Genomic DNA, 22,109 nt, shown 5'->3' with positions numbered 1-22,109 from the left:
GATTCTTTCCCAAGGCGCCTGACTCTTCTTTTTAACCCTTGCAGGTTATGTTGCAATGGGCGCCGTCCTCCCATCCTTCTGGGGCCAGCAGCCCCTTGTCCAACAGCAGATCGCCATGGGTGCTCAGCCACCAGTCGCTCAGGTGATGCCAGGGGCTCAGCCCATCGCATGGGGCCAGCCGGGTCTCTTCCCTGCCACTCAGCAGCCCTGGCCCACCGTGGCCGGGCAGTTTCCGCCAGCCGCCTTCATGCCCACACAAACTGTTATGCCTTTGCCAGCTGCCATGTTCCAAGGTCCCCTCACCCCCCTTGCAACCGTCCCAGCCACGGGTGACTCCGCCAGGTCAAGTCCACAGACCGACAAGCCCAGGCAGAAAATGGGGAAAGAAATGTTTAAGGATTTCCAGATGGCCCAGCCTCCACCCGTGCCCTCCCGCAAACCCGACCAGCCCTCTCTCACCTGCACCTCAGAGGCCTTCTCCAGTTACTTCAACAAAGTCGGGGTGGCACAGGATACAGATGACTGTGATGACTTTGACATCTCCCAGTTGAATTTGACGCCTGTGACTTCTACTACACCATCGACCAACTCACGTGAGTGCCCTTCTTTGAAGGCATAAACCCCCAGAGAGCAACTGATGCCTTGTTTCTGGCGTCAGAGAAATCACCTCAGTTGCATTCAACAGGCCTCTTTGTTTATATGACTACTACTAATCATAGCCTCCCGTTATTAGGTGCCAATTATACGCACCTTCTCCATGTGCTTTATATTTATTATTTCTATACTCCTAACAATGCTAATGGCAAGTTTTGTGAGACCTGTCTGACAGATAATGAAAGTGAGATTCAAAGACAAAGAAAATAGACAAAAGGGTGGAATTGAATACAGGCCTGTTATTTATCTAGCATGTTACTCTGGCTCTTAAGTTTTTATTCCCTTGCACATTCATTTATTCATTTATGTATATCCCAGCTCTGACACATAGATTTGGGTATGGCTTATTGAACTAAAAATGAATGGTGTATGTGCATTTAAAAAATGTTAGGGACAAGTATAAAAAATTAGAAGATTAAGATCAGGAGAAAACACAGGCCAGAGATAGAGCAGCCATAAGGCCTCCTACACTGGTAGAGTGACAGCCAGAATTTGCTCAAAGCTTCAGGTAGTCAGAAAGCTCTGCACTGGGAATCCAGAGAGTGGCTTGATTTCTTACCAGTTTTGTGTCAATGGGCAAGTCATTTTACTTCTTTGAGCCTCAATTTCCTCATCTGTCTTAGGCTAAGGGTCATAAAAAGGATTCAGTGGTACATGTACTAAAACATTATGTCCCTCACAGAGTTGGAAGTATTTTTATCGTCATTGTTATGGCATACTGAGTGGGTTTGCAGTCTTGGACTGAGGTTCTAATCCTGCCTTCTCCACCCCAAACTGTGTCTTTGGGCAAGTGTGTGACTTCTCTTAACCTCAGCTGTGTCTTGGGTAAAATAAGTGAGCTAGCTTCAATAGCTCTGTGCCTTTTCCTAGTTCTGGCATTCAGTGATTCTATCCCAGCTCACTTTTCTATTGCCAGCATCTGGAAAACCAGCACTGTGCAGCCAATCAGAATCCAGATGTACTTGGGCACACCGATGCCTGGTTGACACCATCTGGGAAAGGTGTCTGGTGATCCAGCCTGTGCCTTGACAGTTGATAAGGGGAAGGAAAAGGCTCATGGAACAGTGAGGTTGGCGTTTTCATTACTGTCACAGATGGTATGGATTACTCCTTAGCCAGTACCGTGAATTGTCCAAAAAAATCTAATGTTAACACAATTAGATAATGTCACTTCAGCAAGGTTTGGGATGCTGTTCTGAAAATGAACCTCTTCTATGGGTATAAACAGCCTACTTCCTCTCAGGCCATAGGATCTACATGGTGGGGGCATCTCTATTCACTCCAGCTCATGGGGTTTCAATGAAGAATCATGAATAAAAAATGAAGTGCTAAAGAAATAACAGCCATGCATAAAAAGCAAGCATCTTTTGAAGACAGATGTCTCTCTTTCAAGGGGCTTCTGTGCCAGCTATATATATATAAAAGAGGGAAGTTTAAGCTCTTTGAGGACAGGGAATATGTCTTAATCATCCTCGTGCTGCTACACTTCTCATGATGGTCGTGTGGTGTCTGGCACATGGGATGTGCTTTGGAAAGATTGTAGACGATGAAGGTACAAAACAAAGGCTACTCAGTTACTGTCGTGTGTCAGAGCGGGAGATTTTGGTCCAGAAAATTTTTTGTTGTGGGCGGCTGTCCTGTGGACTGTAGGATGTTTAGCAGCATCCCTGGCCTCTAGCCGCTAGAGACCCGGTAGCACACATCCTCTTCCCCTAGCCATGATGACCAAAAATGATCCTAGATAGTGCTAAAGGTCCCTTGGGAGTAAAATTGTCCTAGATTGAGAACCACAGTTTTAGGGTGTAGAGGTATTCTACAAAACCTTCTAAAGGTTAAGATACTTGCATAAATAAACTTCGAGTTTTGCATCCCACTGATTCCATCCAATATGTACGAGCAGGATATCTCTCAGAATCGGCAGCTCTGTCAGGGTCCTCAGCCTTTAGTAAGCAAGAAACCATGTCAAACACAGTTCAGAATCCAATTACATTCATAATTATTAAGCATCTACCGCATATCAAGGCGTTTTCATAAAGCTTATCTCATTTAAACTCTCTGTAACTGGTTTGTTCTATAGGCATCTCATGAAACAAAACAGACTTCCTTTTAAATTAAAAAAAAAGAAACAATGTTTTATTGTAAAGAAAACGAGTGCAACCTATCTTTATATCTCTTATCCATCAACATCACGTTTTGAATGTTTTGAGTGGAGAGGACCCAAAAGTACACCTCAAATAGAAATAGAAAAGCACAGTGGACTGAGCACCGTCAGATTTGTGTTAAATAGTTGTGTTAACTCTAAGAAAGGCACTTCACCTCTCTGAGCTGCAGTTTCTTCATCAGAAAAAGGCAATAGGTACAATAGCACCTTGCAGGGTTTATATTACAGAGCATGATGAATGCAAAGTGCCTAGCACCGTGTCTAGCTTGCTGGCACGCAATAAATAGCATCATCATTCTAAAGAGAGATCCATCAAGGCAAAAGCAACTCACCAAGTTTTATAATCACTCACTGTCTGATAAGCAGCCAGATTTTGTAAATTCTGGGATGTAATGGCAGGGAGGCCTTGTCAATGGCTTTTGAAATTCAGCTACTAAATCAAGCCATGCCTCCCCACCCCTCCTTTGGGGCTGAGCCAGTGCTGGGTATTTTCAATGCCAATTTAGACATTATTGAAAAGAAAAAAAAAATGGAAATGATTGAAAGGAAAGTAGTTTCTAATGGCGTATTTATTACAAACCTCTGGGATAAAGGAGACAAGGAACATGTGGGAAGGTTAGGACAGAAAATGGAGATCCTTATGGAACAAGGGAAAAAGTGCCAGCTGTGAAGTTGCCATCAGCTACATTCATTTTCCCAGATCACCGAGACACTCTATTCAGCACGTGTTTATCAAATACCTACTATGTGCCAGGATACAAAGCCTTCTTCTACCACTTGCCAAGTCTGTGGCCTTGAGCAATTTAGCCATCTTCACCTTTCTTATCTGTAAAGTTGGAAGAACCCCTACCTCGAAGAGGCTTTACGCGGATTAGAGATATTGCCTGTAAAATTTCTGATGGCTTCCGACACATAGAAGGCACTCAATAAATGCATATCACTGTCCTCTCCTCTATTTATTCTTATTGAAATAATTATATGAAGTTAAGACAGAAGACTGTAGTCCAGCAGGTCTCAATTTGAGTCTGCAGAAACACAGAACTTCTGATTCAGTAGGTGTAGCTAGGGTGGGGTCCAAGAATTTGTATTACTATCAAGTTCCCAGTTGTGACTGATGCTGCTGGTCCAGGGACTATCCCTTGAGGACCGCTGCCTCACCCATCCCTGTGGACCACCAGCTCCTTCCTGACCATCAAGTTTGTGAGAGGACAAGATTAATAGGGACAGAGGAGGTATTAAACTGTTCAACCGATTTGACTTGTGATAGGAAGGGAGGAGTCCTGGGATTTGACTCGAATATAATCAGATCCCCGAGGTTTCTGTGGGGTATAAACAGTTGCTGCCAGACACTTAGGATGTTTTCTTTTTTTGCATGGTCTCTATGTAGCTCCAACCCCAGCCCCTAGACAGAGCTCTCCATCCAAATCTTCTGCATCCCACGCCAGTGATCCGACCACCGATGACATCTTTGAAGAGGGCTTTGAAAGTCCCAGCAAAAGTGAAGAGCAAGAAGCTGTAAGTGACCGGTTTCTTCTTTCGGTTTTTTTTTTTTTTCTTCAATTTTAAAACCTCTGTATCTGAAATGGACAATGCATGAGGAAACCTATGTAGAAAAGAATGCTGGCTCAGACTCTTAAGTTCTAAAGGGGTGACTAAAGGCGTTTTCTTTTATGTTCAAATGAGCAGCTGAAAACCGTTGTCCTTTCGTTAAGTTGTTACTACAAGTTCTCACGTTTGCGGAAGTGGCATCCTCTAAACGAAGTGCTGCCTCCTTTAAAATAACAGAGTATATGTGTGCATGAAAATATGCCCAGCTGTCTTATATTTTCAATTACTGAAAAGAAAAAAAAAAGTGTTATCTTCTTGTGTTCTAGCCTGATGGGTCACAGGCCTCATCCAACAGTGATCCCTTTGGTGAGCCCAGTGGTGATAATATAAGTCCACAGGCCGGTAGCTAGATAGCACAGGTCTGGGTAGGTATCTGTCCTTTTGATCTCCCACCCTTAAGCCATCCGCTTTCCCTTTTGCTTGTTTGTTACCTCTGAAGTCACATCCCTGGTGTTTGCATCATCTTGCCTTGCCTGGTGTCTGTTTTCCACCTTGTTTATCCTCATGGATGCATGACCTTTGACATATATTGGGAGGTGGGGTAGAGGTGAGGAGTGGGGAATGGTCGTATTTTATTAGTGATATGTTCTGAGTGGGGGCGCTGTTGATAGAAGGAGGCATGGTCAATGCTACTTAACGTGGACTCGGTGTCTAAAAGCATCAACATTCTGAGATGGACACATTCTGCCCACCCTGATTCTTTCTCAGTGAAATAGGGTCCAGATGCTTCAATCTTTTAAGCAGTGTGTCAACTGCATTTGCCTACACTCTGCAGATCTAAAATAAGGTCACCCACCAAACACACTGAGAAGCCAGACTAAGGAACAAAAACAAGCAGTGCTTGAAATAAGATTGATAGAGATGTGAGAGCATGGTAGTCCATTTTGTCTGGCCAGAAGGGGCCCCCGCACCCTCTCTGACGTGAAAGTGGAATTCAAAGCTCAGAGACGTGTCACGTTCGCTTCTGAGGCTCTGCTGTTTGCACCTGTGCTACAGCCTGTGGTTTGCCACCAAACCACTTCAGACTCCATCAGCAGCGGCTTCAAGAGAGGGGTCCTTACATTTACTAGAAGTGGGTTTTGGCACTTGAATTTTAATACATCTGATTTTATGGAAAGAAAGAGGGGCTGATGAAGTGAACTTTCCCAGGAGACAGAAGTACCCCTTGTTAACCAGGCATGGTTTCTAAGGTCACTCCTTGACAAATGTGTTCAATTTTCATATACTTTTCTAGTTTTCCATAAACGTGTAGGACTGCAAGGCCCTACCAACAGAGCCCTGTTTTTAGGCCTGAACATTACGGTCAGAACCATTAAAATGGTAAATAGTTTTCACTGTTCATAAATGGATTCAATACCTCGGAATCAGTCACAGTTCATGTGTAAGTTATTTTGATGATTATTGAAAGCTCATACAGTGTTTTGACAGTGCATTTTGCTAATAGATTTTATGATTAAAGTATCTCACATACCGTACTTTTTGCCATGTTTCACCTCGGTACGATAGCACATGAGAACACATCATGCCATGCAAATGCCCATCTAAAAATCCAGTCTTGCAAAGCTATTTGGGGAACTTGTGATACAGGCAGGGTCCATGTTCCAGGAGAGACAAAAGTTGGAGATGATGGGTGGACACTTTGGGAAGATTCCCCCAGAGGTTTTTCTACCCCTTACATATGTTTTATTTCACATGCTCACCGTTGCCTTGAAAAATTTGATGAATGAACTGGAGGTGACAAGAGCCATTCATTAGCATAACAGCCAACATCATCCTAAAATTGAGTTCTTCTAGAGAATAAAGATGACGTGCAGCATTTGCAGATCGATGTTTCACACCCTCATCTTTACGAGCCTGTTCTGCTTGAGACAGTCGTACAGGCTCTTTTGTGAGGCTTCAGCCTGTTCCGTGTTTGATGTTCTGTCTAGAACCCCAGGCCAGGGTTGAGTTGTGAATGGACGTGGCATGGTCTAGTGGGAAGAGCTCAGAATTTGGAACTTGAGTTCAAATTCTAGCTCAGCTACTTAAGAGCAGGAAATCTTGGGCAAGAACCATACTTGCTGTTGAGTCTTGGTTTGCTTATTTGCTGAAAGGGCCTTATGTATACATTACATTAACTAAGCATATGGAGACAGGTACTCGGTACTCGGCTTAAAAAAATCTGGTTCTGGAGCAAGAGTGAGTTCAGAATCTGGCGCTAGCACTTATAAGCTATGTGACCCTCATGAGATGTCATAATAATTCTAATCTTATTTTGAAAAATGAGGGTAAAAATAGTGTTCTCCTCATAAGCTTATTGTTTGGACAGTAATCATAGGAGGTGATGTGTGTGGAGCTCTTAGCACAGCATCTGACACAGGGAAAGCATCCAAGAGCTGTTAGTTGCCATCACCAACACCAACACCATCACCACCACCCCCATCATCATCCCGTGTGCTCAATAAATGTGGTTCGCCACTCCCTTGGATTTTATACGTTTAGCCCTTATGTCCTCGTGTTGAATAAATTCTACCATAAGGACACAGGCCACTGGCTGGGAGGTTTTGCTTTTTACTTTCTATTTGCAGGTAATTAATTTTCAATATGCCTCAAAATAGCTTTGGGACAAAGGAAAAAGAAAAACCCTACTTCTTAGTTTTCTGGCTCGCCCTGTCCCATAATCAGAAGGACCCCTGTTAGGGCCTCACAGGCCGCCTCTCACTTCTCACAAAATGAGCAGCCTTATCTTAGATTCACATGTAAATCATAATAAGTAGCTCCCAGCTCCAAAGGAGGGCTGGACTGTAATCTTCCATGAAACAGTTTTCTCCCTTTGAAAGCTTAGTCTGGCAATTACACAATTGCCTATCAAGAATTGCATTCCAAGAGGCTGATGCCAGCCTTGCCGACACATCCCTCAAGACACCCATAAGGGAAGTCCAAATGAGCCTTTTGGGCCCCTCCTTCAATAGCAGTATAAGCCACGTTTGATTTTTCTGTCTCCATCCCCTTCACCCATCCACCCAACTGGAAATTTACTGACTGCAATTTCTTAGGGCCTTTCCAGGCATTTGGAAAAAGGATACCATGCAAGGGGAGTTAGGTCCATGGCTCTATTTTCCCCGCTGCCTCCATACAGTTGGAAAGCAAGTCTCAGCCTTCTTATCACCCTTGCAACCATTATCTCCAGCTGCTTTTAATTAGAAATGCCCGCACAATTCTGAGTAGGTAGGGGTGACATCTGTTGATAAGTTAAAACCATATTGCACCCTAGTAAGAGGAAACGGATGGCCTCAATCCTCTCAGGAGGAAGCTTCGGGGCCAATCTCAAAACAGCATTTCTGTTTTAGCAATAAAGGGAATATCTTCAATTATTTCATGTTTTTCCCCTACCCTCCCATCTGGGAGAATCACATGTCTTTGAAAGACTGGGTCAACAGGGGTAAAAAAAAAGAACCCAAATAATATTATAATGGCTGGCGTGGGAGTGGCAGGTAATTTATACTCCACTGATATGTTGCTGGAGCAATTTTAAGGGCGAAATGTTAGCTTTTGAGGAGATGAAAGAAAAATGAAAACATTTATTTGGTTAAATAGCTAAGTAAATAAACTGCCTATCAGACTTTCCCAGCTGTCAAGTCAAAGTAGCGTCTGTAACAATGGGGAATTGTTTGGTCTGTCTCTCCGTTAGTAACAATAGATATTGCCATAAATAATAAGTCACTGTCATTTTTTAAGACCAATCTTCATAGTGGGAACCCAAGACATGTAAAATGTTACCTGATGGATTTATAGTGTTCAAGGGAAAAGAAAGCAGAACTTCAGATGCTTTTGGTAAGAGATTTTAAAAAAAAAAAAAGGAAAGAAAGAAAAGAAATGCCCAGAGTCAGGGGACTTGGGTCTGAATTATGGTTCCAAAACAGGTGACCTTAGGCAGGACTTTAGCTAGCCCCTGGAAGCCCGGGTCACCACATATGGATGAAGACGAATCATAGCAAGAGCGCCCTCCTCAGGCTCTCCCAGAATCAGAAGATACCATGAGTATGAAAGTGCCTTATAAGCTCTGAAAGTAGAATGCACGTATTTGGCATTATTATCACTACTCTGTTTTTAAATAGAATCACATAACAAAGAGCCTCAAAACAGAGAACCACAGAAATGGAAAAATAATCTCTCCTTTTCACGGGCATAGCACTCCGAGGCAAGTCCGAGCCAAGCTAGTCCAGGCGGGAGATGGGAAGGCCTGGTTGAGAGCAGTGGCGGCCAGGTTGGAGAGATGGGCATGATGCCCAGGGATATGAAAAGATGGAATCAGAAGGAGGTTAAGGCTGCAGGGAAGTGGGAGGTGAGTAAGAAGAGGGCATGTGCTAGGATGACCCCCAGGTTCCTGCCTGACTCGGGGATCTAAATGGTGCCAGGCACTGTGCTAAAGAATGCAGAGCTGCAGGCTTGAGCAGAAAAAAGGCCAGTTTACTTTGGGACCATTTGTACCCGAGGTGCCCTTGAACTTCCAAGCAGAGATGCCGGTGGACTGCTGGATGTGAGACTCTGGAGAACAAAAGACTAGAAATGGAGATTTCAACATGGTGTTCAGACCCTAGAGTAGTGAGCACACCTAGACTCCACTGATCATTTAGACCTGAGGCCAGCACACTCTCTTTTGTGGGCTATCTGGCCTTTGTCACAATGAATCTACTCTACTGTTGCAGCAGGAAAGCAGCAAAAGACAGTGCATAAAGGACTGGGTGTGATGAGTGCCAATAATACTTTATTTACACAAAAACTGGCAGCCACTAAAATGGGCCAGTGGGCTGTCTGTCATGTGATGACCTCTGAGTTAGATCACGCTTACTGTTTCTAGAATCACCCTGCAGAAGCTAATGCAAGTAGCCTTGCATTTGCTACTACTAATAAAATAAATGTAAAAATTACTAGGATGTTAATAGCACTTTTATAGACATCACCTAATTCAATCCTCAGGGGAATGCTCTTAAGTTTTTTTATCATTCCTATTTCACAGATATGACAGGTAAGGTAGAGAGGTTCATGACATGTTGAAATCACACGATTCACATGTAATAGGGCTAGGATTTGAACCTAGACCCAGATTAAATAACTTAAGAGCACTCAACCAAGACTGGGACACCTGGGTTTTAGCAGCCTCCCTGACTTAATTGCTTGTGACCTGAGGCAGACGACTTCATTTCTGACCTTTGGTGTCTTCTCTTCGGTAAAGCAATTCCCACAGGCCCTTCTGGCGCTTACATTCTAGGACCCTCTAACTTGCCCACGGTCACCCAGCTAGAGCATGAAATACCCAGTCCTCAAACTAGATCTTCCAACAGCACCCTTCTCCCAAGCTATTGAAGGAAAAAGTCCCTGAAATATGTTGACTTCATTAGGGGTCCTGGTGACTATCTGTGTGAGATCCAGGACCCACTCCTGACCACCAGGAACCTACTCAGGACAGGCCATCCTGCTTATGGCAGAGAACGGGTGCCAGCAACCTCAGTGCCCTCCTCTGCTACGTGACAAGGTCAAGAAAGGTGACATAAATCTGCAAAACAAATAACTTGTACCCATCATTATAATTATTACTGGGGAAGTGCAGAATTGATCAGGACATGTGCAGACCCCCCGGGAACTCAGAGTGTGCACCTCTGTGTTCACCAAGTGGGTTTCAGCACCCAAGACCCCTGGAAGTGAGTGCGTTTAGCAGCAACTTCAGTCTCTAAGGCATCATCATTAAATCCATCCTGTATTTTGAAGACTTTCCTACTCTGCAGGCCAGATTTTCAGGCTGAAAGTGGTCAGAAAGCTTTATTGTTTCCCTTTCCTCTGAATAAAAGGGAAAGGAAGGCTCCTGCCCCTTGTTAAAATTCCTTATCTCGGGGGCTTCCCTGGTGGTGCAATGGTTGAGAGTCCGCCTGCCGATGCAGGGGACGCGGGTTTGTGCCCCGGTCCAGGAGGATCCCACATGCCGCGGAGCGGCTGGGCCCGTGAGCCATGGCCACTGGGCCTGCGCGTCCGGAGCCTGTGCTCCGCAGCAGGAGGGGCCACAGTGGTGAGAGGCCCCCGTACTGCAAAAAAAAAAAAAAAAAAAAAAAAAAAATTCCTTATGTCATACGAGCTCGCTTATTACGTGTTACAGTCCCATGATGTTGATGGTACAAACCCCATCGTACAGATGAAGAAACTGAGGCCCAGGTGAAATACCTTCCTCAGTTCATACAGGTAGTTAGGAAGTTGCTGGGGTCTTTGTGGCTCTAAACCCCGTGCCTTTTTCATGGATTCAGGTGAAACTTTGAGTTCTTTCAGCCTTATTTCCACTCCCTGGTTACCATCACCTTTTTCATTTTATCAGGCCAGGAAACGTTAGACCCTGCTGAGCTAGGCCCAAGTGTTCGGGCTTAAAGACCCTGAGGCTGAAGTTGCTGCCTAGGCAGGGCAATGCTGAGGACCTCAGGCTTTGGCTCACCTCCTAGCTGCAGTCTGACCCCCAGCATGGCTCGGCATGGCTCTTACCCCCAGGCTCCCAGGAGGGGCAGAGATGGGCTTGCTCAGCAGCTAGATTGCATGGCGCGTGACCTCACGTCCAAGACCACCTTTCTCAGCATTGCTACGTCTTCTCCCCACTCATCGTTTGTTTTGGACATACCTTTGCTCCATGTGGCCAAGCTTTCCAGAAACAAACACAATAAAAATGAAAGGGATGCAAAGTCATAAGCACAACTTAGGTGGCTTTTCCAAAGGGGCTCATTATAATGTGGGATTGGAAACTATATGCCTTTATACTTCAAGCCAGACAGGTGGAGATAGGTAGGGAAAGTGAGGGAATAAGCACAGAAAGGGGAGTCCAGACCCTGTGCTGCCCTCCTGGCTCTCTACTGATTCCTGCGGACTTTGAGGGAAAAAAAACCAAAAACCCTCACATCTGGGGGCCTCCATTTCTTCCTGTAGGAAAGGAGCCGTCAGATCGATGGCCCTTCTTGCTTTGACATTTTACAAAAGGGGTCATGGGGCAGTGGAGAGGACAGTGGGCTCAGGAAAGAGCTGGGTGTGTTTACAAGAAACGCTCAGGAAAACAAATCTAATCTACAGTGGTCGAAAGCACATCAGTGGTTGCCGCCCTGGAGTGAAGGGTTGACTGAGCAGGACCCTGAGGAAGATTTTAGGGTGAGGAAATGCTCTATAGCTTGATTGCTCTGTGGAGGGCCAGATGGGTGTATATATTTCTCACAACTCATCAAACTGTACACTTAAAATGGGAATATTTCATTGTATGTAAATCACACCTCAATGAAGTTGATTTAAAAATAAGAATAGGTAAATTCATAGAGATGGAAAGTAGATTAGAGGTTAGTTACCAGGGGTTGGGGGTCAGGGGGACTAGCAAGTCACTGCTTAATGGGTACAGAGTCTATTTGGCGTGAAGAAAGAGATTTAGAAATAATAGTGATGGTTGCACAACATGATGAGTGTCATGAATGTCCCTGAATTGTATGCTTAAAAATGATTAAAATGGCAAATGCTTTGCTCTATTTTACTGCAATACAAAAGCTAAAAAAATAACAAAGCTGGTTATATCCCAGCTCTGCCCTATGCTGCTGAGTGACCTTGGGCCAGTCACCAAACTCTGGCGAGCCCTGCTTCTTCCCTGTGAATGGAGATAGGAATACCCAGGGTACAGACTCCGTGATGCCCAAACGAGACCATGTGTGTGATCGAGGAATCCCCTTTAGAGACTGTAAAGGTTTCTGTAAATATAAGCTATTATTACTCTAAATCTGTGATTCCACTTGACTTCTGTACGTGAGCTCATACTTCATACTTAAAGTCATCTGCAAACACGTGGAAGTCTGTGCCATCCACAGAGCCGTCCAACCAGATCCTTTAGATTAACCCCGCATTCTTTCTACACAGTTTCCCAAGGCAGATCCTGCGCCGTTATTAGGTTTCCTAGCAGCCCAGTTACGCTATGAAGTAGTGTCTATGAAGGAGATGGACTTCGGAAAGCCACCTACAGGTGATTTTTAGGCCTAAAACCATCTTCTATAAAGGAAGGATAGAGCCACATGCCCAGACATAAGAAACCTAACCGTTTTTGGAGTACCTCCTCCATGCCAGGCTCTGTGCCAGACAGTCAATGTGTATTTACTCCTTCGATCCTCAATGAGGATTTCTAGACTCATTTTACAGATGAGAAAACCGGAACCCAGAAGGGTTAAGTAACCTACACGGAGTTTTAAGGTTACTAAGTAGGTGACAGTGAGAAAGAGAACAGCAGCCTGACAGCCAAGAGCTGGGCCCTTGGTGTTCTGTTGAACGTAAACAATTTCACAGAACGTCAGCATCCCACAAAGCGTTCTGTGACTGTGATGGGTCAAGACACATCCAGACCACTCGGTAGCCATGGCTGACAGGAACATTGTCCAAATTCCAAAAATGACCAAATATTCTTCTCTCCTGGCTTTAGCCTTGTTCCATGCTACCTGCCTTCCAGATAAGAATTATTAAGATAATCATACTCCAGCTTCCTGAAAGCATCCAACCCAGAGAGATGCCTTACTTTCTTGACCCTCCCCCTAAGCATCTAATATAAGCCTAAACCTATAAGAAGCCCTTTCTAATCACCTCTTCCAGACTTGCCCGTGGTTCCCCTCGTTGTAATGAGTAATAAACCGAACTTGTTCAAGTGCACGTGTGTTTGCGGTGGTCTGTGGCTGCAGGCAGTAGTTGGCAGTCGGAATACCAGCCTGGATCTGCCCGATTTCCCATCTGTGTGCTCGCACTCTTTCATTGCACCTCCCGGAAAACAGGGTATTCGACTTAAGTCAAAGGGTGGAGAGTTGATTTGTTTTCATTTTTACTGCATGGTTTCTATCTACTTTGTTGTCCTCTAGAAATGAAGATTATTAATATGTCAGATTCACAAATGAGCTTAAAGTTCAGAAGTGTTTGCCAACTCCCAGTAAGAGAAACACTTTTCATTCACTCATTCACATCCTCACGTTCTGTGTTGTTAGTGGGTGCGCCTGCCAGGTTCCAAGCTTGGGCTCAGAATTTGGGATGCTCACATGAAAGGTGCAGCGGAGCTCACTGTCTAGAAGGCATTAGGAGATAACATGATGGCAGTGTAGACTCCACAGGGCACTGCTGGAGTCCAGGGGCAGAGTGGTCCACGTCACCTGCATAGTCCAGGAAGCCCTTCTATTTGGGCTGGTTCTGAAAGTACGAACCCCCAGGTGCGGGAGGAGGAGGGGTCCTGAAGGTAGAAGGAATTGTCTAAGCAGAGTCTCAGGGGTGGGAAATCCCATCATATCGGGGGGACCAGAAGTACAGGGAAGAAGGTGCAGCCTAGGAGAGAGAGGAAGTAGATGAGGCCGGATGGGAAGGGGGAGCCATGTTGGAAGGGCCCTGTGGACCATCCGGAGGAGTCTGTGTTATCCTTGGGGGCTTAAGGAGCTGGGAGGGTCTTTCTAAGCAGGAAACTGGCATGACAAAATCCATTTCAGAAAGATCATTCTGACAGAAGCATAAGAAATTTTTTTAAGCATGATGTACGTGACAGGAGGGTAACTTTTTTTAAAAAATAAGTTTATTTATTTATTTTTATTTTTGGCTGCATTGGGTCTTCATTGTTGCACATGGGCTTTCTCTAGTTGCGGCGAGCAGGGGCTGCTCTTTGTTGCAGTGCGTGGGCTTCTCATTGCGGTGGCTTCTCTTGTTGCGGAGCACGGGCTCTAGGCGCGCGGGCTTCAGTAGTTGTGTCACACAGGCTCAGTAGTTGTGGCTCGCGGGCTCTAGAGCACAGGTTCAGTAGTTGTGGTGCACGGGCTTAGTTGTTCCGTGGCATGTGGGATCTTCCCAGACCAGGGCTCGAACCTGTGTCCCCTGCATTGGCAGGCAGATTCTTAACCACTGTGCTACCAGGAAAGTCCCAGGAAGGGTAACTTTTGATTCATGGTCTGGAAGGGACATTTATTAGCTCTAATGGACTACAGGACTAATGGGTCTTATGTGCCCAGTGAAGGAGCTTTGACCTTACCCTGTGGGTAATGAGGAGCCGTTGAAAGATTTGAAGCAGGGCCGAGATGTGGTCAGATCTGACCAAAGAAAACAAAAAATATCAACAGCGTGTTATGTTAATGTGTGATTCCATTTAGGCTTTTTGGAATGTCGAAAATAGCTTAAAGAGCCCATGGTGACCTTGCCAGAAGTCAGGTCAGAAATTTCTGGATCAAATGATTTCTTAGCTCCCCTCCAGCTCTGACAGCCTAAGATTCTGTAACAAGGAAGGTAAAGCTATTGCCAAAACGTATAATGCATCAGAGTGTCAGACTTTGGGATTATCTGCTGCTTGGGGTTTTACACACCACTGCTCCCCTTCATTAGTGGGGATAATTGAGAGTTGACTGCAGTCGTTACCACTGTTGTGATGGGTATTGGAAGCTAAATTCCGGCAAGCAGGAGATGTGTGCATATTTATCTCAGCCGCAGAAAGTTAATGCGGTGTGGCATTAATTACCCTGTCTGAGCCTGCTGTCTTCTTCTGTTTTTAGGTGTCATTCTCAGTTGAATAAATTAGTTTCCAAAATTGGAATAAAGCAAATGTAGGGTGAGATCAAGGCAGCCAGACTTCTTAGGGCATCCAAAAAGCAGAGTGAGCTGAGAAAGTCTACCCAGGAAAGATGAAGATGCATCCTTGTAGCCCAGCGTAGGCAAAAGGAAATGTTGTTTCCCAGTAGTGGTACTTCACTACTTTACCACTCTAGCTTTGCTCCACCCACCTCACACCCAGAACACAAACACACAGTAAAGTTCCATGTTTAGCCTTACCACAGGTATCTGAAACATTTCAAGACGTTGGCAGAGAATAGATTAGGTGCTTAATAAATCATCTTGCTATATATTTTGATTTTTGATTCAATTATGGGAGAATGAAGCCAAGGGAGAGTGTGTTTAGGCCAAGGGAGAGTGTGTTTAGGACAAAGGGATCAGAACAGTGAAAAAAGTAGAAAGTGTATCCTAGACATTCATTCATTCAGCAGACCTTCATTGTGCACCTACAGTGCTGGGTCCACATGTAAAATGGCAAATGGAATGGGAAAGTGGTAACTCAGAAGTAGGGCATGGAAGAATGGACTTTCCTACTTTGTATCATCAGATATTTGGAAGAAGTATTACACTTATTCTTTATGTTTCCAAGGCCGGTATGAAGTCCCATGGGTGGAAAGCATCGAGGGACAAATTGGCAGTCTGTTCTTTTACAGAATTGGGTGCCTCAAAGGGTAGGAAGCTCCTTCTTCCTGAAAGAATACAGAGATGATGAGTTCTAGAAGAAGACATCCTGGACCTACCTGATCTCAGGCGTCCTGGATTCTATTCACGGCATGGTTACTAAGTAACCTTGTGACTCTGGGGAAACAAAAGCTCTCTTCATTGGGCTTTACATTCCTCAACTGTAAAATGATGGGTCTGGACAAAATTATCTTCTAACCCATCCCCACTTTACAATAAAAGCAAATAGTACAATATATTAAATCCGTGACAGGCAGCACAATGACTTTGAGATCACACAGCCTCTTTGATTTTCAGTTTTTATCTGCAAAATGAAGATGGAAAGAATATAAACCACTCCCAGGACTGTTAGGCAGATAACATAAGACATAAGGGTGCTTTATAAACTCCAAAACACTCTACAACACCATAGATTGAAGGGTTTTTGTTTTTGTGTTTTTTTAATGGCAGCTGTTATAATAGATGAGAAAAAGCACTGGACCTTACTTTAAGGTCCCATGTCCCAAACTTACTAGCTGTGTGACCATAGACAGACTACTTAACTTCTCTGTGCTTGGTTTCTCATTTGCAAAAGAGATAAATCACCTACCTTACAAGGCTGTTGTGATGTTTTCAAAAGACAATGTACTTGAAAATATCTAGCATGGTGCCAGACACACAGGAGAAGCTATAGAATGCCAGTTCAATCTGTTTCTTCAGGAAAATAAGCAGTTAAAATGGATCTTTACTCACATGGCAAGAGGCAGGCTAATATATAAAATGTGACAGAATTAAGATGTCACTGTGTCCATTTAGTTCTGGTACAAATATCCAAGAGTGATAGCATGAAGGCCAACTTTAATAGAAGGGCTTCTGCATGCCTAAGACCAGAATATTGACCTGATCTGCTTGGCCAGTGCACCCTGGGCCATTTCAACATGAACTGAAGTCTGAAGTGATTTCAACAAGGCCAAACACCATTTCCCATCTACATTTGGATTGGAGGTTTGCTGTGTCATATGTTGGTGAAAACCCTTATGTATGTCTTAGGACAGCCCCATGGGTGCAGGCAAGCGACCCGCCAAACCTCACACAGCTGAGTGGATCGAAACAAGTTCGAGAAGCTTTTAACTAAGAGCTAACGGCATGATTGCCATTTCTCTTATTCCAAAGTGCACCCAGTCATCACTGCTTGTAGAAACCAAAGAGCGGTTGGAGATGGAATTTCAGCAGCCTCAAGTGGATTTCATAAAACCGTGTTGGAAAAATGTCCACTTAACTCATGATCATTGTTACCATGTTCTGAAGACCTGTTCCTGCTGAGCACTGTGCTAGAGGCTTTATATATATTCTCTCTAATTCTCTCAAGAACCATGTAGGATAAACAGTATTATTCCCATTTCGTGGTTGGGGAAACTGAGGCTCAGAAAGTGTAAGTATCTTGTCCATATCACACAGCTGGTCCAGCTCTGTCTACTAGACCCTGCGATTTCCCTAACAGGCAGTCAGGCTCAGCTTGAAAACCAGGGGCAAAACTGGGTGAGTTGTTCTTCTTAAGGATAAAAAAGATACCAAAATGATACGCACCATGATTGAATAATCCCAAAATAACCTAAGGTCATTCATCATAAACTGTCACCATTCTGTTCTAATCCCAAACCCTCCTTCCCATGCTGTCTCAGAAAATCCTATCCGGAAAAGAGCAGATCTCACTTTGTCCCTCTGTCCATAGGAGCTGGAGCCTCTTTATGCGCAGATCAACAAATCTAAGAAATAGCATCAATGCGGGCTTGTGGCGGGTGCTTCAAGACTGACATGGAAATCAGCATCGCGACAGGCTCTCTTGTATTCTTTCACCTCACCTCATCCCACGAAGAAATTCATGATTGCCCAATGGAACTCGTTTGGAAGAGGGAACTAAGAGTTTTTGGCAACCACTGGCAGATATCTATGGCAGCACAAAAAAAACACACAAAAGCATAAAAAGTCATACCCAACATTAAATCACAAATCAAGCAAATGCTTACTTGACAAAGAGTCTAAGCTCTCTTAACACGTGGGTTTAAGATGACCCAGTATGCGAAACCATAGTTCTCTTTTTATTTCTCTACCGGTTGGCCACTGTAAAGACATCAAATTTGGAGTGACAGGCCTCAGAGAGTTACATCAGGGTTGGCACTGACGTCATTTAGGCAAAAGTAAGAGGTCTCTGTCACCGCAATATCATCATCCATATGCCTTTCCAAATAGGATGATGTATTTACATCACTCCACAAGGCCTGGTCTGCCATTTTTTCCCCTTTCCTTTCTTTGTCATGTTTGAAAATTAATGGGTGTACAAATTTTTGTATTGCTTTTGACTTTTTTTAGATATTGGTGAAGAAATCGAACTGGGAAAAAAAAAACCTCATATGAAATGAATTAACTTGAAATCACAAGACAGATGAGTGGTTGATGATTCTTTTTGATCAAGAATGTTGCCAAAACAACCCTTTAGCTCTTCTGCATCCTGGTGAAGAAAGACAGCTTTTGGTTTAACCTTCACTCTGTGAGTAGGAAAGGACATCGAATCCCATTGATGAGAAAGATGAAAAATGCATCTGATTTCATCAGAAGCTCTAAACTCTAAGTCCAATAAAATGAGATTTTTTATTTTTCCGATATCTTGCTGCTGTGATGCTATGCAGACAGTGTCTTCTCCACGTGCCATTTTCAAAGAAAAGTCATTTGCCAAATAATTATGGTACAATCCTGGTAATGTGGTTTGAGATCTTAGAAACCGACTTTCTAATGGAACAATAGTGACATGAATATTCAGAGTAACAAACTGATTCCGTGGTCACAATGGTTCATCTGTATCTCTTTTTCTACATCAGAAAATTCAAATGGGATTTTTATTTTATAACTTGAAAAAAAAAAGCTTACCATTAAACTCTTTAAATATTTAAGGGAAATGGCTTTAAGGAGTTCTAATGAAAAAAAATTGCCAGTTTTTTTTTGTAAATATAGATGTTAATGAAAATGCTTTTTAATAATGCCATTACACTGTAGAGAAGGTAGCAGATTGAGTGAAAGATGTGACAAACTTGATGGATGGGGCTCACTTTCCAGATGTTACTCTGGAGTGTATGGTAGGAAGCTGGAGTTCAGGGGCAGCGGGCAGGAGCAGTCGGCCAATCAGCAGCTAGTGATCAGGAAGGGAGCACATGACTCCATCAGCTAATAATCTAAGCCTTTCAGCGAGAGTACCGGCCCTCTGCATAAAACAAGAAAGAGACAGTTCACGCTCTGAAGGCCTGTGAACTGAAACTCCAGTTTCAGATTCTGAAACTCCCTCCCACTTCTCCACTCCCAGCGACCCCCGTAGACATCATTGGACTGTTTGTACGTGAAACAGAAGAGTTTAAGCTTCCTTTTTTTACATTTATGAGACAAAAAGTGCAGTGTTCAGTTCGTATGTTTAGCACATGATTTTCATAAAGAATCTATATATTTTTTGCCCTACAGAGAATTGTTCTACAGGTCAGATGTGTTTTCCTGATGTTCCTATGCAGTTACAGTATGTTGAATTTAGTGGTTTAACACTAAGAAGAAAACTTTAAAAATCATGTGATGAATTGGATTGGGGGTGGGGGTGATTATTCTTACTTGGTTTTAAAATTTGAAAAGTAGGATTTACCTTGATATGAATGACTTCAGTTGGCCTGTGTACTTTGATTCTTCATATCAATAGAAACTAAAATGGTTTGGAAGAAGGTATACTTGGTGACGAAGAAAATAATTGATAAGTCAAGGTGATTGTTACTGTTTGAAGCCCAAGTTTTACACTATCAGGTCACTGGAATCTGAATGTTTTCCAGTTAACTGGAAAAATGTCCATTACAGAATAGATGTAAGCGTCACCCTAATGTGCAAAGTCTAAAGAACCCGAAAGGTGAAAAGGGCCATTTACCTTCCTCTGTAGCTGTCACATGTTGGTTGACATGATTTCTTCAGGAATGTGCATACCTTTGATGAGTTGATCCTTCCACATGAAGGGGAAAATGGGAGAGGTGTGATAACCATGAGAGCTGTCCTGAGACCAGTTCAACTGTGTTTTCTGAGGATTTGATGAGATAGGCAGTTCCCATGGGGAAATGACTTAAATTGCTCTGTTGTCCATGATTCTGATTCTAAACCAGTGGTGCTATCTTCTCCCTCAATATGGCTGTCTTGAGTTTGTCTTGCAGTATCACACCCTTCCACTGATTCTGTGGGTTGCTTCTGACACATTCAAGGTGAACTCTGGCTGATGTTGCTATTTCAGGTACACCGTATGGAGCTCATTTCATAGAAGAAAGTGACAGCCCAGTGGACTTGTCATCATTCACTGAATGTGGTTGAAAATGTAACTGGCTCTGAACTTAAAGAAGATGGCCCCTGTGATGCATTAAAGTGAGCGGAATAAAGTCAAGATTTTAAACTGCCATCCATGTTATCATTGGCAGAATTCTGCTGTTTAATAAGCACTGTTTGGGGAACTCAGAACCACCGTATCCTATCCCAGGAATACAGTGAAATTTCCAAAAAAGAGCTGAGGTGCCAATACCAAAAGGCCATGGGGGAGTCTGCACAGTTCCAGTCAGATTGGTAGAAAATCCACATGTACAACTGTTAATTCCTCATTCTTCACTAGCACGAAATTTGTCACTTTAAATTTTGAAACCAGGGAAACACCACCTGTCATTCTGTCCCCATTCCCCATAGCTCTCCGATCTTTACACACCGCAAGACTTTTTTGATAATTCGTACTCATCCCAGTGTCTACTGAAACCCCATCATGTAATGTACCGGGCACCTTCTTTAAAAAAAAAAAATGTTTACTCTGTGGGTTTGGTTCATTTCAATTTCTGCGTTCTGACACATATTTTTTTAATAAAGATGAGAAAGAGAAAATGACTGTTGCAGTACATTTCTAGACCTACTTTAACTTTACCTCAGATGACAGTTTGTTAACATATATGGACACATTATTTTTAACTTTATGTACAATGCATTCAACAGAACAGCAAAATTTTTAGAAATTTTCCATTAATTTCTGTAACACTCCATGTAAAACTCTTACAAATAAACATGTTTGAGAACAACAGTTTAGCCTGGTTTTATTCCACAAGCTTCTACCGGATATTCAGGTGAGGGACTGGAAGAGGAAATTGCTTCTCTCAAAGCTGCCATCAGACCAGGTGAAGGCCTCTGTTTTCCTGGCACTGGGCCAGAAAAAGCGAGCTTCATTGAGGAGTTAGATCAGTTTGTCTTCAGTTCAATTCAGGTACTGGCTCCGCTTGGAAAATCAGCCACAGTATGGAATGAGGAGAATGTTGTCAGAAAAAGCACACCATGTATAGATGCACTGTTTGGACCACATTTAGCATGGGACTTTCAAAGTTGGGAAAGACCCCAGGATTCACCCTATGGATTTGTGTCTTCTACTAAAAAAAATAAAAATAAAAAATAAACAGAAAACCTGCTAAACCGTTGGTTGGGAGACCAAACTTAACCTAGACTCTCAAAGAGTTGCCCCATAGTTCATTTCAAGAGCATCTGCTTTAAAAAAAAAAAAAAAGGGCTTCCCTGGTGGCGCAGTGGTTGAGAGTCCGCCTGCCGATGCAGGGGACGCGGGTTCGTGCCCCGGTCTGGGAAGATCCCACGTGCCGTGGAGCGGCTGGGCCCATGAGCCATGGCCGCTGGGCCTGCGCGTCCGGGGCCTGTGCTCCGCAATGGGAGAGGCCACAACAGTGAGAGGCCCGCGTACCGCAAAAAAAAAAAAAAAAAAAAAAAGAGGATCTGCTTTAAGGGAGTCAAAGAAGGAAGCATTGATCTTCCTTCACATTCCCCGCACACTCCACACAAAAAACATAAAAGGAAAAGAAGTCTGAAGCTGGACCTTGACTTTTATATATGTTGAAGAACAGAAAAAGAAAAGCACGTGTGTGTATTTATGTGTGTATGTATGTGTTGTGTGTCATTTTTATTTCCTCTTGTTATTAAATCAGTTGGTTGATCCAGTAATCAGCCAGAATACAGATTATGATTAGGTCATTGGGATGCCAAAAAGCACCTCTGTTAAGGAATGGTTATGTTAATGGTTGTATAAACACATGCCCTCAATCTGGCCTCCTTAAACAAAGTATTAAACAGATGTTACCAACAACTTTGAGAAAATGAGAGAATGGATTCCAGCAAAATAAATTTAGGCCAAATAGAAGAAACAACTTTCATACAGTAAGAAATGCTCACTCTTGGACGGAATTGTTAGAAAATGTTACAGAGCCCTTTCTGAATAATAGCGCCTCATACTTGTTGAGCAGCCAATATGTGCCCGATAGATGCTCCATGCTGTATGGCCATTGCCTCATTTAATCTTCTAAACAGTAGACGTTATCCCCAA

At 43.5% G+C, this 22,109-nt stretch overlaps 1 protein-coding gene across 5 annotated transcripts in view; it reads left to right on the top strand.

Moving 5' to 3' along the window:
• DAB1 (DAB adaptor protein 1) overlaps positions 1-17,459 on the top strand; it is a gene marked incomplete at both ends in the record, with an annotated part of 285,045 nt that extends 267,586 nt beyond the window's left edge. For 4 of the 5 annotated variants that reach the window (XM_079698050.1, XM_079698047.1, XM_079698049.1 and 1 more), the window contains 3 exons: positions 45-593; positions 4,203-4,330; positions 4,690-4,773. In XM_079698050.1, coding sequence (XP_079554176.1) covers positions 45-593; positions 4,203-4,330; positions 4,690-4,773 — 761 coding nt within the window. Of the gene's footprint in view, positions 1-44; positions 594-4,202; positions 4,331-4,689; positions 4,774-17,414 lie in introns of those variants that run through there. The other variant, XM_079698048.1, reaches the window with a different exon arrangement.
• Between the last annotated feature and the right edge of the window lie 4,650 nt (positions 17,460-22,109).

Source organism: Hyperoodon ampullatus (assembly GCF_949752795.1).
Source record: "Hyperoodon ampullatus genome assembly, chromosome: 2".
NCBI classification, from domain to species: Eukaryota; Metazoa; Chordata; class Mammalia; order Artiodactyla; family Ziphiidae; genus Hyperoodon; species Hyperoodon ampullatus.
The sequence above is the reverse complement of the archived record's forward strand: the minus strand, read 5'-3'. Positions and strand labels throughout refer to the sequence as shown.